Raw genomic sequence first — 19,534 nt, forward strand, 5'->3', positions numbered from 1 at the left:
AATTGTAATGTAATGCAGGCAACAAATCAGCTACAGTATTCAGCCTGAAACGTCGACTGTGCTTTTTTCTATAGATGCTGCCTGGCCTGTTGAGTTCCTCCAGCATTTTGTTTGTGTTGCACAGTATGTCACTGTTGGGCTGGATGCTTTAGCATGTTTTTTATACTGTGAGTGGTTTGCCCTGTTTAAAGCTAATCTGCACAATGCTAATCAGCTACTTTTTAGGCAAGGGTGAGGGAATGTAACTCCATGGGGAAAATTACTAACAAGTGTAATACAAGCTGATAAAGAATAGTGCAACACTGGAATCCTGGGAGGGAAATGTGTGGAAGTTATCAGAACATGCATTCAGAAAGCATAGGTTTATATGAATGCCTGAGGTCCAGGTTGTAGGACTTGGATGAGACCTGTTGTAACTTCAATAGCCTCACAGTGAGCAGTCAGGTCCATGAATATATCCTGGCACAGTGGTACAGCTGGCAGATCTGCTACCTCAACTCCAGAGACCCAGGCTCAGTCCTAACTTCTGGTACTGTCTATGTGGAATTTGCAAGTTTTCTATGACCGCACGTTTCCCACTCACATACCAAAGATTCATAGGTTATTAGCCACTATAAGTTGTCCTGAATGTGTAGCTAAGTGGCAGAAATTATGCTCACTAACCTCTTTTCAGGGACCGAACAGAAAACATTCTTATGGTCCAAGCACTGTATACCACATTCACTGGTTCTCTCCTATTCATCCTAAGGCATATCTTCTCAAAATATTCTGGAAAATATATCAAGCATGATTTCTCTCTTGTACATATATGTTGACTTTAACAGATACTATCATTAAGTTTAATTTCTCCATTATTGCATCTTAATAATGTGATTTATTAATGGCTTTTTCTTCAGCACTTTAGACAGCCTCACTGAAGTTAATTCACTGCTTTCTCTCTCTTCTTTTTAAAATATGAGAATACATTTACTACCCTCCAAGTAGTTGAAACTGATACAAAATGTAAAGAATATGGGATAGTGACCATCTATGCATCCATTAATTTTAGGGTTACAACCTTAAGTACTATTGACCCTAGGGATTTAGTAACCTTTCATCTAACGCAAATTACAAACAAGAGAAAATCTGCAGATGCTGGAAATCCGAGCAACACTCATAAAATGCTGGAGGAACTCAGCAGGCCAGGCAGTATCTATGGGGAAAAAGTACAGTCGACGTTTCAGGCCAAAACCCTTCAGCAGGACCAGAGAAAAAAAGCTGAGGAGTAGATTTAAAAGGTGGAATACTTGCTTCCAATATTTTCCAAGACTTGGGCATGTCCAAAACATATGAATAAATGAAGCTTCTCCATTGTTACACCTATCACAGTAGGGAGATATAGCCATATAAAAAGCATTCCAAACTTTTTCTGTACTCTTTAAAGTAAATTTTAAACCTAATTCTTTGACTGCCCTATTTGGTATTGTTGGAATGAAGACATCTGATTTGCACATTCTGGCTTTTATCTCTCTTATGGCTAGGAGGGCACTTTTGTTTAAATGGAAGGATGCGGTTCCACCTAATCATGCTCGGTGGTTACAGGATGTTATGGCACGCCTAAATTTAGAAAAAATTCGTTCTTCATTTTCTGAATTGAACCAAGATTTTCAAAATTTGCGGGGGCCGTTTTTTAAAATTATTTTCATAATCTTTGACCTTGTTAAAGTACAGAAGTTGGTTAATAGCATATTTTATTATCTGATAAGGTTTTTTTGTCTTTTTTTTCCCAAATAGCTTTGACTTTGGTAGTGGGTATAGATCTTTTTTATTATAAAATTGTTTATTTTCTAATATACGAATTAATCTAATCTATATGAATATAGAGTAAGGAGTTTGTTAATGTGATTCAATATACTGTATCTGGTATTATTATATTTTTTCTTTTGTTTTAGAATATGTATTCTCTTGGACTCTGTATTCTTCTATATAGAAATCAATAAAAATATTGAAAAAGAAAGAAAAGCTGGAGGGAGGGGAGAGAGAGAGAGATGCCAGGTGATAGGTGCAACCTGGAAAGGGATGAAGTAAGATCTGGGAAGTTGATTGGTGAAAGAGACAGAAGGCCATGGGAGAAAGAAAAATGTGGGGGGGGGAAGGTGAGAGGAGCACCAGAGGGAGGCGATGGGCGGGCAAGGAAGTAAGGTGAAACAGGGAAAAGGGGATGGGAAATGGTGAAGGGGGGAGGTGGGGACATTACCGGAAATTTGAGAAATCAATGTTCATGCCATGAGGTTGGAGGCTACCCAAGCAGAATATAAGGTGTTGTTCCTCCAGCCTAAGTGTGGCTTCATCACGACAGTGGAGGAGGCCATGGGTGGACATATCAGAATGGGAATAGGAAGTGGAATTAAAATGGGTGGCCACTGGGAGACCCTGCCTGTTCTGGTGGATGGAGCATAGATGCTTGGTGAAGCGGTCTCCCAATGTATGTTGGGCCTCACTGATATACAGGAGGCCACACTGGGAGCACCAAACACAGTATATGACCCCAACACACTTTCAGGTGAAGTGTCACCTCATCTGAAAGGACTATTTAGGGCCCTGAATACTTGTGAGGGAGGAGGTGTAGTGGTAGGAGTAGCACTTGTTCCGCTTGCAAGGGTAAATGCCACGAGGGAGGGATAAATGGACAAGAGAGTCGCATAGGGAGCAACCCCTGCAGAAAGCAGAAAGTGGGGGCCGAGGGAAAGATGAGTTTGGTGGTAGGATTCCATTGGAGGTGGCAGAAGTTTCAGAGAATTATGTGCTTGACACAGAGGCTGGTATAGTGGTAGGTGAGGATAAGAGGAACCCCATCCTTGGCAGGGTGGTGGGAGAACACAAATTCCCTACTGGCATTGACTTCCTTCAATACTTCCCTTTCAATAGACACTAGGTTCCCTGATATTTCTTAAGGGCATCTGTATCCACCTTTGTGAAGATAGAACCGAAGTTTAATCGGTCTGTCATTTCTTTGATCCTCCTTATACAATTCCCTGCTTCTGAATGTTAGAGATCTGCAGTTGTCCTACAGGGATCAGTGCTCTTCACTGAATGACAACCTAGATATGAATACAGAAGTTTGCAGAAGACATGATGACATGGATGATGAGAAAAGTTGTCTCAGGCTGCAACAGATATCGATCAGCTGGAAAGTTGGGCAGAACCCAATTCCATAGTTCCCCGAAAGCATAACACAGGTTGATTGGAGAGTGAAGAAGGCATATGACATACTTACTCTCCTAGGTTGGGGTGTAGAATATAAGAGTTAGGATTATGTTGTAAAACACTGGTCAAGCTACACTTGGATTATGAAGTACAGTTCTAATTGCCACACTACATGAATGTAGTGCAGTCCGGGAGAATGCAGAGGAGATTGGCTGGATTTGAGGACTTTTGTTTTGGATAGGCTGGGCTTGTTTTCCCTGGACCGAAGGATGGTGAGGGGTGACATAATAGAAGTATGAGAGACATGGAGGTAGATTGTCAAATCTCACAAACCACTGGAAAAATCTCGGCAGGTCACGTAGCATCTATGGACGGGAATGGACAGTTGACATTTTAGTTGGAGAGCCTTTTACTGGGCTAGAAAGAAAGAGATAACTAGTATAAAAATGTGGAGGGTCGACTGTCCATTTCCTATCACTCATACTGTCTGCCTGCTGAGCTCCTCCAACACTGTGTGCATTGCTCCAGATTCCAGTCTCTTGTGTCTCCATCTTTCTTTCTATGACTAGGGTATAAGGTTTAAGATGAGAGGAAGGAGTGCTCAACGGGATTTACAAAGAGAATTGCTGATATCTGAAACACACCAAGGCGGTGGAATCAAAGACAATTACTACATTTACTAATCATAAAGACAGATACTTAAACTTGCATGGCAAAGAAGGATATGGTTGTAGTACAGGCAAATATGATTAGTGCAGACTTGTGAAAAGGTTGGTGTGGATGGGTGAGCTGAAGAGCCCGTTTCTGTGTGGAGCCCTTCTGTGATATTACGGCGTTTTCTCTAATATGGTGATATTGAGGAGAGAATCATTGTGAGTCACCAAAACATATAGCATAGAAAAAAGCCCTACAGCTCACCACCACCAACATTAATCCAGATTGTGTATATTTCAACAATTCCTCCTCTTTCCCTGTCCTCATGCTGATCATTTTTTTTTTTGTCTTCCATTCAGGACAGGGCTTCCCAACCTTTTTTATACCATGGACTCCTACCATTAGCCAAGAGTTCTGTGGACTCCATGCTGGGAACTAATGATTTAGAAATAATGGAAGTTTCTGTGGTAAACCATATATATATGTTGTAACTGGGTTACCTGTCTGGACACGGCCCTCTGCTGACTGCCCTGTGGCTCCTCCCACAGACCCAAAGGCGGTTTCACCATTGCTCCTCCTCCTCAGTCCAGGGGCAGACACTCAGCAGGCTGGAGGTCACATTTTACTGCGAATAAAAGCCTTTCAGTATTTACCCTACTTACAGTCTTTTGGAGTTATTGATGGTGCATCAGTTTCCCATCATCACAATTCCAAAGTCCATTTACCATCCTGCAGGTTTCCTCTTTTGTTTCTTTTACACCATTTGATGGCCCTCTGCATACACTCAGAATCACCTCCTTTTCATTTGGTCTGGATCTTTTCCTTACCCAAGGTGTGGTCATCAGTAACAGTCAAGTTTAAACTGGTCATTTTTCTTTCTCCATATGTCAGGGCCTATCTTTTCATTGTCTTATAGGCAATCAAAAACAGGTAGCCCCAATAGATCAGCTACAATCGACACGGAATGCTGGGAACTGATTGGAGGAGGGTCAACTTGTTATCAACACTGGGATTATAGACTCCATCCTGTAGTGGTTGGATGCACAAGACCCTGTTATATAGGTAAACATGAGGAAATCTGCAGATGCATGAAATTCAAGCAACACACACAAAAAAAGCTGGTGAACGCCACAGCAGGCCAGGCAGCATTTATAGGAAGAGAAAGGCGAAGCGTCTTGGCCCGAAACGTTGACTGTACCTCTTCCTATAGATGCTGCCAGGCCTGCTGCATTCACCAGCATTTTTTGTGTGTGTTACTGTTATATGGGTTCCTATTACTCAATTAGCAATTAAAGAAATCAGTTGCTCCCACATTTATTAATGGAGCTTCCTTGACGCTACGAGTATTAATGGGTAGTGGGTTTGCTTAATACTGTCGGTAATTTATCTCTCATGTGTTTTATAGAGTTTTGGATGACAATTTTCAAACCATCACAGTTGGTTAATCATCTTGTTTTATAGCTCAACAACTGCTATTATAGAAAATGTGCTAACAGTGGTGAAAGAAGTACTGTTTTATATTCAGAGTTGAAATAATTCCCTAAAATTTAGCATTACAGTTACTGAGATATTAAGATCTTAAGATACTAAATATAATGGAACACACTTTAGTTGCTGTTGTGCAGCAGATAGGTTGCTCAAAAGGACTAAAGCTGTTTATAATTGGATGCCTGCTACACTGCAGAACTGCCTTTTGAAGCACTAACGGTTAGCTATTTAAAATTCAGTGATCAGGATCTTGGAGCAGTGGAAAATGAAAGCTATTTTATTTTGTGAAACATTTTCCTTGTAGTCCCACAAAGGTACATTGCTGTTGGTTCAGCACTTATAGTCTATAGTTTTCAGACCTCTCTGTGGCGTGTGGCACACCGGGTGGCAAACTTGCTGTTTCTTTAGCATTTTGTCTGACTTTTACGAGGCTGAGTTGCTAGCTCGACGCGCAACCCAGCATGGATGAAAAGAATGCAAAGAGCCAGCCGGATTCGAACCCAGGACCACTTGACCTGGAGTCCAGTGTTGATGCCACTACACCACTGGCCAGCTACTTATAATCTATACACAGCAAACATTTTGGATAATTTTCACTTCTTTGAGACGAGAGGTGAAAACTGCGGTTATGCAAGGCCCTGCCATTTTGAAGATTTATTTATTTTAACATAATATTCTCATGCCCTCAAAATAGCAGGTTGCACAAAAATAATATATAGACTCAAAAAAGTCAGTATATAAGTTGAATATACATACTTATAGAAAGAAAGTTCAGATTATTCATCAGATCTCAAAGTGTGTCGTCCAGTTTTTTTAGAAGTATCTTTGAAATGCCATCATTGCTGCTCTCAAGCACCTAAATTTACATGTCAAGATTGAACAGCAACCTAGTGATCATCAGGATATAATACCCAGGCTCTCTACCCACTTCACCACCTCTCAAGTCCAGTAAAAGTTCTGTAGTATTCTTCCTCGGCTCTGCGGTACCAGTTGACTTCAAGGCAAAGTGGGCTGTGAACTGCAGTTGGACCTCAAGCGGCGGAGCTCGAGGCTCCTCCTCCAGATCACTATGGTAACCATCTGGCAACACCACGATCAAAGGCCTTAGAACAACTTTAATTATTTGATTCTGTTTATTATTGATTAAAATAGTATCAAGAATGAAAAATTTGAAACTTCTTAAAATTAAAGTATTTCACCCAAAATACATGAAAATGAATTAAAATGTAAGAAGACGAAGTAACATCTGTACACATAAATCACTTAAGTGCAGTTAGCTTTCTACTTAACCTTGACAACCCCATTCCCATATTGTATTTTTAATTTTTTTTTACATCTTTTATCTTGACTTTCCAAGGCTGAAGAAGCAAGCAGGGCATGACCATCTCCACTGTGTACAAAGGAATCATCACTTTACTCCCACAGGGAACCAGCACAGCCCACTGAAGAGTCAACAGAATTATTGCAACTGCTGCTCAATTGACAATTTCCTTGGATTGGAATCTGAAAATAACTCCCAGCTCTTCAAATGATGCTTCAACAGAATGATGAACTCTACATGAAAGCAACAGTCTCAAAATAGTCACTTCTGAATTATAACTTTATACAGTGTCTTTTAAGACATGCCAGCCCATGGCACTGACACTTGATTGGTATTGATTTGTTCTTTAGAACATAGAACAGTACAACACAGGAACGGGCCATCTGGTCCAAGATGTTGTGCCAAACCAGCTAAAAAGCAAATCAAAAACACCCAAACACAGGTCCCAGCTACTGTACCTACACTATGTCCATATCCCTCCATCTTCCTTATATCCATGTGCCTATCCAAACGTCTCTTAAAAGCCTCTAATGTATTTGCCTCTACCACCATACCAGGCAGCATATTCCAGGCATCCACCACTCTCTGAGTAAAAAAACTTACCCTTCACATCCCTCTTGAACCTACCCCCTCTCACCTTCAATGCATGCCCTCTGGAATTAGACATTTCAAACCTGGGAAACAAATACTCCCATCTGTTCTATCTATACCTCTCATAATCTTATAGACCACAATCAGATCTCCCCTCTGCCTCTGGTGCTTCAGAGAACAACCCAAGTTTGTCCAGCCTCTCGTGATATCACATGCCCTCTAAACCAGGCAGCATCCTGGTAAAACTCTTCTGCACCCACTCCAAAACCTCAAAATCCTTCCTATAGTGGAGCGACCAGAACTGTATGCAATACTCCAGATGTGGCCTCTCCAAAGTTTTATAAAATTGTAACATCACCTCTTGACTTTTGAACTCAATGACTTGACCAATAAAAGCAAGCATTCCATAAGCCTTCTTAACCATGTTTATTTTCCATAATCAATACCTTTTGTGTGGCACAAAAGGAACAATTATAAACAAACAAAATTTATGCATATCAAGACAAGTTTAGTTTTACACCGTAATAGGGTCGATAGTTAAAGGTGGATTTATCGATAGACTTTTGTGAAATGAAAATTAGAAGTTTATTTTTTCGCAAATAGATTTAAAGCTTTCAACTGTTTTTAATTTTGCTAGCTCTTGAAGTGCAGGACAATGGATTTCAAGCAGCAAGGGGTAAGATAGAATATGAAGTACAAGTTGATTTTTTGAAGTGTGAATAAGCAGACATGCACAGAATACTCAAAATATTATAGCTTGATTCATCAATATAGGATTGCATTGAAATAGAAAGTAGGCTGTTGGCCCTGTTGTGTTGTAATTACAGTGCGATAACTGATGAATAATGCATACCCGCGTTTGTTTGGTCACAAAACAAATGTCATTTCTACATAAATTATATACTCAGTACAACTGATGGAAGTGACAGTTACTCTGTTATGGACAGTCTGATTGAAAAATGAACAGTTGAGTTATTGAAATACAAAGGAGGCATGCACACAATGGAAATTCTTGGTAATTGGCCTACTGAAAATGAGGCCACTTGTCATACTCATAATGTCTCATTTCTACATTTAAGTGGGCAAAAACAAGTTAAAAAACTACAGGGAATAAAACTCCAAGTTGTCACAAGAGATCCCGGATTCTTGATTTAGGCAGCCAGCGATCCTGTCCAAAAAAGTAGCAATTTGTGGGTAGATGAAGCTGTCAAGACCATATGTAATTCTGATGTTACTTTGCTCTGCCTTTGTTAATTCCTTAACAAAACCACGAGTTTTATAGGACTTTGGGCCAAAGGACTATCATTTCTGCTTTCTGCTACATTGGAAAGCAACCATTTACTATAGTAGTGGAAAGAGGGAGCCAAGTCTTAGTGCCCATTTTCTCATGAGATTTTAGAAGCTTAGAACATTAAAGTAACTTTGCTGCCAGATATTCTGTTCAAATTTTGACAGGAACAAATTTTATACTTCAGACCCCTTCCCCTCGACCCCATCCTGGCAAAGTCCATCACAGCATTTCTAATTATAAATCCTGTCAGAAACCGTACCCCTCTCTTACTAACACACACAAAATGCTGGAGGAACTCAGCAGGCCAGGCAGCATCTATGGAATAAAGTAGAGTCTCTCCTACTTGGCATGTTGCCTGGTATTTCAACTTTTAGCAACAGTGGATCACCTCTTCATGTTAATGCTACACAACTGGGAAGATCGATTAAACCGCATGCTAAGATTATTTGGTGGAGGAAGTATTTGTTTGACCTGGTAACAAATGCTTCAAGCCATGACCTTTCGTGAAGGTCTTCTATAAAGAAGCAGTCTGGTATCTCAGAGTGAGTTATCCAAAATTACCTTGAACATTTCTCATTATTACAATTGTGGATGGCACAGTGGTGCAGATGGGAGAACTACTACCTCATAGCACCTGTAAGCTGGGTTCATCCTGATAGCCAGAGCGTGTGCGAGGAGGGGGTAGTTTGTATGGGTTTTCTCTTGGTGTTGCAGTTTCCTGCTACATTCCAAAGACACACAGGTCGGTAGGTTGATTGGCCACTGTAACTTGTCCCTAAACAAGTGGTATAATCCCAGGTGAACTGATAGGAATATGTGGAGAATAGGTCACAGGGAAAATTAATGGAAGAATGGGATTGCTTCCTGAGCCGGCGTAGACTTGATTGGCAGAGCAACCTCATTCGATGTTGTCAGGAGATAGTAAGAATATGGAAATTATTTCTCAACCTACCTTGAACTTGAAAATAAAGTGGTTAATTTTAAACTCCTCAAATATTTCTGGGTTGGGTCTGATAGGATAAGAAAAATTTTAAATGTCAAACCTGATCCAAATTGGCCTATTTCTGGTTTTAAACCTAGGCAAGTAACCATCCATTTCCAGCAGACAGGTTCATTGTTTGAATGTTATAAATAAACTACATGCCTCAAACTTAATCAGACTGAACCCGGATTGCTTACTTTCCCAGACTCTGGAATCCCATAAATAAAGACAGAAGAGGGCAGTTTCACTGAAAAATTTAGATTATTACTTGTAGGTCAGGTGGAGCTTCAAATTGCATCTATTTGACTTGCCTCCCTAACCACCATTACCACTGCATATTCTCCTGCCTTGGTGATAAGGAATTTTATCCCACTCACCATTGCCCCAGGTTTGGTGATGATCCCAACCTCCACACTCACAATCCCTGTGAACTCAAAAGTTCCCATTCTGCTCCTAAACCTACATCGTGACAACCTCCCGATTGGGAAGCCAAGCCTATTATGCTCCAGGGTTTCCATGAGTGACATCCCAACCCAGCCAATATCAGGGCCAAGGTAGTGTAGTGGTTACCGTTACACTATTACAGCTTGAGGTGTTCCGGAGTTTGGAGTTCAATTCCAGCTGTGTTCTGTAAGGAGCCTCTGTACGTCCTCCCTGTGGAATGCGTGGGTTTTCTATGTTCTCTACTTTCCTGCCACTATCCAAAGACGTACCAGTTAGGTTAATTGGTCATTGTAAATTGTCCCGTGATTAGGTTAGGGTTAATCGATTTTGTCGGGCGTTGCCTGGGGTAACGTGGCTCAAAGGGCTGGTAGGGCCTACTCCTGTATAACTGGGGCCTACTCCCGTATTACTGTATCACTAAATAAATAAAAGTATTTTCTTAAGTTAAACTACCCCACAATAAAATTAGAACTCAGCTTGTGGGAAATGTGGGAATTTCTGTATCTAGCCAAGTTGTTAGTTTATTATCAGTAAAATCTGATCTATTAACCCAGGTTAAACTAATCAGGGGATTTAAACACACAGTCATTAAAGTGTGATGTACAGTATATACCACTTAATTGCATCATCAAATTGTTTCTGTAAAAATATCCATCATCTTCCATCATGGGTACTAGCCTCTGTAGTATCCAGGACATCTTCAGGGAGCGGTGCCTCAAAAAGGCTGCATCCATCATTAATGAACCCCATCACCCAAGCCATACCCCCTTCTCATTGCTACCATCAGGATGGCAATTCAGGAACAGTTTCTTCCCCTTTGCCATCCCATTACTGAATGGAAATTGAACCCATGAACACTACCTCACTACTTTTTTTTATTGTTTTAGCACTACTTAATTCATTTCACTATTTAATATATATATATATATTTACACTGCTTTTTCTCTATTATCATGTATTGCATTGTACTGCTGCTGCAATGTTAACAAATTTCACGACATATGCCGGTGATATTAACCCTGATTCTGATACTATATGCTAGTAATCTCTTAAATCTCAAAACAGCACAAGGAGCACTATCTTCTGAGCAATAAGAAAAGGAACAATGAAGGCAAGGCTCCCTTCTGTTCTGTGAATAACCATGAGGTTCCAGAGATTATCAACAAAGGCCACATTAGGTAGCGCAGTTGCTAGCACAGTACTTTTACAGTAGAGGTGACCTGGGTTCACTTTCTGCCACTGCCTGTAAAGAGTTGTACGTTCTCCCTGTGACTGCGTGGGTTTCCTCTTACAGTCCAAAGACATACCAGTTCGTAGGTTAATTTATAATTGTAAATTCTTCCGAGATTAGGCTAGGATTAAATCGGGGTTCGCTGGGTAGTGTGGCTCTACAGGCCTATTCTGCGCTGTATCTCAATAAATCAAAATAATTTTAACATTTACCAGCAGCAAGGAGCTAATGAAGCTGGTTCGTGATACTCACCCCAGATTTGAAGAGAAGACACAAAGCAAGGATGGTGACGTGAAGACATGTATAATTCATGCTGCTCTGTGAATTTATTGTTTTTTTTTGTTTTGTTTCCACTTGTGCTCCTGCCACCAGATAATCTATTCATTTGACAGTTAGCAGCAAGAGCCAGTTCATGGTTTTCAAAACTATAAAATAATTTACATCACATGGTTTACTGACTTTTTAAACCACAAACATTCCAGCAACACACTTGAAGGAATATGAGAATAACAATCATAAAGCATAACCTTTTTGCATAGTATTAAATGAACATAGACATTTAGTTCTTTATTTACAATTATTGTCTGGGTAAAAAATTCATAAAAACAGATGGATGAACTCATGTCATTGGCCAGTCAGGGCCCATTGCCAATTGTTCTGCTGCAATTTTTTTTATTATTTATTATTTTCACAAAACTCATGCTGATAAATACATTATGTTGAAGCAAGCAAGTTTGTATTGCAGAATGACCTTAATAAATTGATCCTTCAATTTCCTCATTCTAGGCTGTCCTTCACTAAACAGATGCCAAAGAAACAAAAGTCTTTGTAGCTTGTGACCTGTGATAGTGACTGGCTGAAATTTCATCTAATTTGATTTTAAACGGAAGCTACACCACACATGCATGCCCACAGAAGCCCAGATTTATATGTCTTACTTTAAGTGTGTCTTATTGTATATGTGTGTTGCTATATATATATACAAGATTTACTGGCAAATTCAGAAATGTCCGAACTCAGAATTATAGGCAAGTTCCTTTTTAGCAGAGCACAGACAGTTCTTCAATATTTTGTCTTTCTTAATGGACCTCTGCAAGCCACAGAATCAAAATAAGAGTTTAAAAACAAAGTCTTTTACTCTGCCCGTGATGCAAAAGATGTTTTATGCTTACTGCTTGATAGGCATGTAGCCCCAATCCCCCGATAAAAAATATAAAGGGCTGTTATCATCTTGAAGCGCTTTTGGTTTCACCCTTGTGACAAGCTTTTAATGGCTTCCACTTAAAAAAGCATAGTTAGTAGATTTAAACCATACTGCTGGGATGGTATGATGTATTGAGTAGATGTCTGCAGAAAGACAAGCTTGATAAAACCACGCAAAGCACATCTAAATACTTCACAGAAAGTTTCATTCATATTTGCAGAGTGCCGATTATGAAGATTGTTCTTTTTAAAAAACAAAATTAAAAAAAAAACAAAGCAACCCAGATTGTTTTGCCATTTTTGACAGCCTTCAAGTTGTGATTTAAAAAAATCCAATTAGCCACCAAAGGGAAAAGAATTATAAATCAACACAATATCACAAGATTTCAACACTACTTTGATTTTTTTGCCCATATAGACAAAGCCAAATATAACTTATTTTGCAATCAGCTCTAATAAACCCATTACAAGCTTGGATAGTTACAGTTATTTTGAAACATCTTATTTTAACAAGCAGGTGTCTATATATAGCAGACAGTTCAATCAAATTACATTTCAAGTTGGCCTTTGCGAGTTTGAGAAAGACCAAAATAAAATTCAAGCATTTATATGAAAAAAGAAAAAAAATCCAGAGGACTTTAGGTACTAAAGATATATTCTAGGAAATAAAGGAAGCCATGCTGCATTTTAGTCCACAATCATTAACATTAGTGTACCACTTTGAACAATATTTCCCTGTTATATTTTGGCTTCTTTGTTTCTGCTAGCAATATCTACAATATTTAACAAAAAAGCAGGCAAATTCAGTACACAATTGTAATGAAACATCTAGAATTCAATATTACAGATGTACTCAACGAGAAAAGCTGCTTGTACCATATCAGCAGAACTTATACTCTACAAATAATTAAGGAAGTTATCTACAGGTTTTGTAAACAAATTACATTCTCTTAAGGACATAAATAAGTAAGAGCAATTAAGCAGGGCAACATGCCAAGAAACAAAGATAAACTCTGTAGGTATTTCATAAATGCTTAGAAAGTTCCTCTGTTCAATTGGTGCAATTCTACTGTGCAAGTTGAGCTTTGCAAATTCAATTGTTAAAGTTTCTTTTTTTTTCTTAAATTAATCTATACAATTAAGTCCATGCCACACAAGCACTTCAAAAGTCACAGACCAGTGGATTGGATAAGTTGCCTTAGGTGCACTCAGCTGTGGTCCTTCCAGTGAAATTTGGGAAATGTACATTCATGCAGGATCTCTATCTTGAGGAGGGTCAGCCAAACAAGAAATCACCCTTCCTTCAATTTCCCTTCTTGCTGTAGAGCATAGAAGAGCACGATCAGAACAGTTTATCAGCCAGCAGGTTTTTTTTTGTTTGTAGATTCTGTTTTTGCACAGAAATGGTCAGCTAGAGTGATGTTTCCAGGCTATGTAGCGGGCTCCCAGGACTAGAAGAGGTAGCTGATTTACTGGTGTCAGTTGTAAGGTTTATTCCACTATCAATAGCATTGTTGTTCTTGTTGGGGGATGAGGGCGGACTGGAGTTTAGCTTAAGGGCAGCGTCTTCTTCTATATCCGTGTCATCGATTAGGGGGATGTGCGGCTGTGAGTCATCTATCCTAAACTCAGGATGGGTCATGAAGTTGTGAATTGAGGATTTTGATTCCGGTTTCTCTAATCCTTCATAGAGAGAGCTACGGAATGCCTTCACGACGCGGATCTGTAAAAGAGAAAAAAAAACACAGGTGAAAGGTCAACGGGTTTCCAGTGATGGCTACAGAAGGGAAAGTAGGAAAACAATGAAGGGGGAGGGACAGAATATTTAAGGCAATGCGGTTATTTGAAGTCCACAGTCGCTAGATTTTTATAAGCACACACAAGTGTCTCAGTTTCGTGCATAGTGGGGTCGGTGAGAACTGCAATAAAACTGGAAAAAAAGGCAACTGTGGAAAACTCATGGAAAGCATTGGTTAAATAAGCAAAGATCCAATGTGTGTAACCTAGTAAAAGCTACATTATTTGGTTACTTAAAAATTTAATGCAATGTATATCCATGCAGGTGAGATATTCTTGCAGTAGGTAGAAGGGTAAAAAGTGAAAAGTAGATTTAATTACACTTTTTAAGAAATATATATATAAATACATATATAAATATATTTATATATTCAATATGACCAACATATAAAAACATAGACTACATGGTTGCACAATTAAAGCAATTGCTCACTACAAGATGAACACTAAACAGAATGAGGAAAGCTGACTGCAGAAAACTGGGAGATAAAATGATGTTTTGCTGATGTTGATGGAGCAGCCAGGAAGCACATCGCTAGTCACCAGAGAGTACAAGTCATGCCACAGAACTATTAGGCTATGTGTAGATGGAGTAGTCTGGCACAGTATGGAGACAGCCATATTCAGAAGCCTGGTTATTTGAGACATTAACAAGCATTGTTCCATGCACATTGGGGTAAACATTCGAGTATAGGCCCAGTGTATTCTCTACAGTTTCTGTTAGGCCATTTTTATTTTGGACCATTTTGTTTCGGAATGTAAACATTTCTGATTTCTCAAAACAATCTTCCTTTTCTCAGTCAGTTCCAAAAAAGATCAAGATGATATTGTAACATGTTAATTTGACAGTGTGGAAACAACCTCTGGTTGGATTGTTATACACACAGACCCGAACTTAATTTTCCTTTCACGCACACTTCAGTGTAAGGGTTGAATCATGCAGTCCCATTAACATGTCACAGGGTATAGAATCTATTTAAACTGGCAAAACTGTATGGGGTTGAGTGAAGATGAAATAAATATAAGTATCTTAATTATGAAAAGAGATTTTACTTAAGGTCACAAGATTGCTTGTTATGTTTCTGTAACTAAAAGTACCATGTTTATTTAACTGATTGACTAACATTTATAAGTGCAACTTAAAGTTTAAGCTCTGTTTAAATTACTGAGAGAACAAATTACAACAATCAGAATGTGCCATAGACCTCAGCTACTGATAACACGTCATTCGTCATGAACGTTCATGATGGAGATGTCATAAGCATCTCCTTCATGCTCTCCCTTTCACCCATGTCCACATCTGCCTGTCCATCACACTACTTCTACTTAACAGCTTACTAACAGTACTAACATCTTAAAACGCAAACAACAGGGATTCTGCAGATGCTGGAAATTCAAGCAACACATATCAAAGTTGCTGGTGAAAGCAGCAGGCCAGGCAGCATCTTTAGGAGGAGGTACAGTCGACGTTTCAGGCCGAGACCCTTCATCAGGACTAACTGAAGGAAGAGTTAGTAAGAGATTTGAAAGTGGAAGGGGAAGGGGGAGATCCAAAATGATAGGAGAAGACAGGAGGGGAAGGGATGGAGCCAAGGGCTGGACAGTTGATTGGCAAAGGGGATATGAGAGGATCATGGGACAGGAGGCCCGGGGAGAAAGACGGGGGGGGGGGGCCCGGGCCTCCTGTCCCAAGATCCTCTCATATCCCCTTTGCCAATCACCTGACCAGCTCTTGGCTCCATCCCTCCCCCTCCTGTCTTCTCCTATCATTTTGGATCTCCCCCTCCCACTTTCAAATCTCTTACTAACTCTTCCTTCAGTTAGTCCTGACGAAGGGTCTTGGCCCGAAACGTCGACTGTACCTCTTCCTAGAGATGCTGCCTGGCCTGCTGCGTTCACCAGCAACTTTGATGTGTGTTACTAACATCTTAACTCTGAATAAAGTACAGGCATTTTAACTTTGTATTGAGTACCTACACTGTAATGGAGATTTTCTGCATCTGGGTACTTTAACTCTGCAGTTAACACCTGCACTGTTACACACAGTTTCTCCATACAGTCTTCTCATGATTTCACAATTCTCCTCTATTTTTGTTACTGCATTTGAACATTTTAACTTTTGCACCAATGCCCAAAGGTGTACAGTAACAATAGAACATACTGTATATTTTACTGAATGTGGTATCTCAAAGTCTTCCAGGTTCAGCAGCTCTTACCCACAATTAATATCTGCTTCTTGCATTTATAAGCTTATCACTATTTCTGCTTCTTTGACATTTGCATTTTTCTTCACTGATAAAGATACCCCTGACCCGAGAACTGAGGAAGATTTGAATCCTTCATGTCCTCGGGATATTCTGAAGCACTTTGCCACTTTAGAAGTGCAGGAAATAGCACAATCACAAGGAGCATCCTAACAATGAGCAGCTAATTTGTCGTAATGGCATTGAGTGAGGTATAAACATAAGCCAGTAAATTAGAGAAAACTCTTTGTTGAGATAGTGCCATGGGATCTTTTATGACAGACATCACCTCCTGCACTATGCTGTAGTGGAATGCCAGCTTAGAGTTTGCTACTTCAAGCTCTGGACTGAGACTTGCTCTCAGAGGTTAATGCTGAGCAACACACACAACATTCCGGAGGAACTCAGCAGGTCAGGCAGCGTCTGTGGAGGGAAATAAACAGCCGACATTTCGGGCTTAGTCCCTCGATCCAGCACTGTGTTCCTCCACTATTTTGTGTGTGTTGCCCAACATTTCCAGCATCCGTAAAATCTCTTGTGTCTCAAAGGGTGAATGCTTTTTCCCTTCAGTATTGAGCTTGGCAGTTCTTTCATGGATATAGTGGTACTAACAGAGTTTGCATATTTCAGATTCCAGTCTAACAATTTCAGTGCCACAACACTTGGCCATGACAAGATTGGATAAGATGGGTAACAGCAACTGGTGACTTCAGACTCCAACTTGACAACCATACTTTCTTCCAATCTCATACGACCCTTTATTTCCCTATCCTCCAGTTATTCACTCTTATAGTAAATCTTAACATTTAACTCTCACTGAACTACTTGGTTGCAAACTACAAACACACTCATCAACCTTTTTCCATGACATCACCACTGAACTATCAGTCTCTGTATATATCCTGCCATAAGTGACTTTCCTGCTGTGTTTAATCTAGGTGATTAAACATCCCATACAGAGACACTGTAGGCATAAATGGGTGGCATGTTAGCATAGTGGTTTTCAAAACACCTTACAGTATCTGTGACCCAGGTTCAATTTCCACTGCTGCCTGTAAGGAGTTTGTAACTTCTCCCCGTGACTGCAGGTTTTTCCTCCGGGTGCACCAGTTACCATCCACATTCCAAAAATGTACTGGTAGGTAGGTAATTGGTCATTGTCAATTGTCTCGTGATTAGGCTAGGATTAAATTGGAGGATTACTGGGCGGCGTAACTTGAATGGCCCAAAAGTGCCATATGTCAATAAGTAAATGATTCAGTTTGTCCTGTATATTGGAATCATTTGGGATGGCAGGGTTGAGATATGTCTCTACCAAAGGAAGTGTAAGGTGTTCCTTCCCTCCGCTAGCCTGCAAAGTGTAGCACCTACTTAGACCCGATCAGAGTCACGTAAAGCCATGGAAGCAGGTGGTGGATGGTCGCATGAGCAGCTGGTGTGTATCACAAGTCCTGGTTATGTGACCACTGACGTCAGGCAGATAACCTCTGAAGAGTATTGATAATGGCTGGGGTCGCCCGTTTTGTAAAGACACTGCCCAGAAAAAGGCAATGGCAAACCAGTTCTGTAGAAAAACTTGCCAAGAACAATCATGGTCATGGAAAGACCATAACTGCCCACATCATATGAGATGGCACATAATGAATGAATAATTGGAATCATTACTGACTTTCCATGGTGGAGGTCACTTTCCTGCCTGTTAGGCTCTTTCACTAATGCAACTCTTTCATTTTGAAATATCTGTGTATAATACTTAAAATGGTCGAAGCAACTGGGGTACAACAATATCTCATGAATTGGGGTTTTTGATTGATTTTTTTGGTTTATCCAATCTAAAAAGAAATAGTTTTCCCTTTAACATTAGATGAATAAATATTGAATTGTTACTGTCATGGTTTAAATGCTACCTATAAACTTAACATTTCATTTGTCTTCATGACTGTGTTAAGGAGTTGGAATTGGAACTGGATGAACCCTGGATCATTTGGGAGGCTGGATCATTTGATAGATGGGACATACAGGTAGCTAGTTACATCCAAGGTGTAGGACACAGGTAACTAGGTCAGGAGGGAGAAAGGGATAGGCATCCAGTGTAGAGTAGTTCTGTGGTCATTCCCATCAACAACAGGTATACTGCTTTGGATAACACTGGGGGTGGTGACCTAGCAGAGGAAAGTCATGGCTGTCAGGTCTCTGGCATTGAGTCTGGCTTGTGGCTCAGAAGGGAAGGGAGAGAAGAAGTAAGCTGTAGTGACGGGAGATTTGTTGGGTAGGGGAGCAGATAGGAGGTTCTATAAATGAGAATGAGATTCCCAGATGGATTCACAGGGTCGAGGGTCAGCGACAGCTGGTAGGGAGTCCATAGCATTCTTAAGTGGAGAGTGAGCAGCCAGAGGCCGTGGTCCACAGCAGTAAGAGTGGACATAGTTAAGAGTGGTGACAAGGTCCTAAAAAGTGAGTTCAGGGAGTTAGGTGCTAAGTTAAAGAACAGGATCTCCAGGATTGCTACCCATGCCATGTGGAAGTGAGGCCAGAAATAGAAAGATCATACAGTTTAGACCATAATACCATAAGACAGAGGACCAGAAAATAAGCTATTCGACTCACTGAATATGCTCTGTTATTTCATCACAGCTGATTCATTATCCATCTGAACCCAATTCTCCCGCCCGTTATTTCCTCAAAGAATCCCAACAGATTCGTCAAACAAGATTTCCTCTCTTAGAAAACCATGCTGACTCAGGCCTATTTTATCATGTGCCTCCAAGTACCCCAAAACCTCATTCTTAATAATAGACTCCAACATCTTTCCAACTACTGAAGTTAGGCTAACTGGCCTATAATTTCCTTTCTTCTGTCTCCCTCCCTTCTTAAAGAGTAGGGTGACATTTGCATTTTTCCAGTCTTCCAGAACCATTCCAGAATCAATTGATTCTTGAAACGTCATTACTAAACATCATTGCCTCCACAATCTCTTCAGCTACTTCTTTTAAAAACCTGGGTGTAGTCCATCTGGTCCAGATGACTTATCTACATTCAGACTTTTCAGCTTTGCAAGCACCTTTTCCTTAGTAACGCCACCGACACTCACTTCAGCCCCCTG

The 19,534-nt window shown here is 40.1% G+C and overlaps 1 protein-coding gene across 11 annotated transcripts in view; it reads right to left on the minus strand.

Annotated features, from left to right (window-relative positions):
• Positions 1–7,657: 7,657 nt before the first annotated feature.
• atp2b2 (ATPase plasma membrane Ca2+ transporting 2) overlaps positions 7,658–19,534 on the minus strand; it is a 927,552-nt gene continuing 915,675 nt past the window's right edge. For all 11 annotated transcript variants that reach the window (XM_063068192.1, XM_063068182.1, XM_063068188.1 and 8 more), the window contains one exon: positions 7,658–14,114. In XM_063068192.1, coding sequence (XP_062924262.1) covers positions 13,803–14,114 — 312 coding nt within the window. In that variant the 3' untranslated portion in view covers positions 7,658–13,802. The remainder of the gene's footprint in view (positions 14,115–19,534) is intronic.

The sequence above is a fragment of the Mobula hypostoma genome, chromosome 15, assembly GCF_963921235.1.
Source record: "Mobula hypostoma chromosome 15, sMobHyp1.1, whole genome shotgun sequence".
Lineage (NCBI taxonomy): Eukaryota > Metazoa > Chordata > Chondrichthyes > Myliobatiformes > Myliobatidae > Mobula > Mobula hypostoma.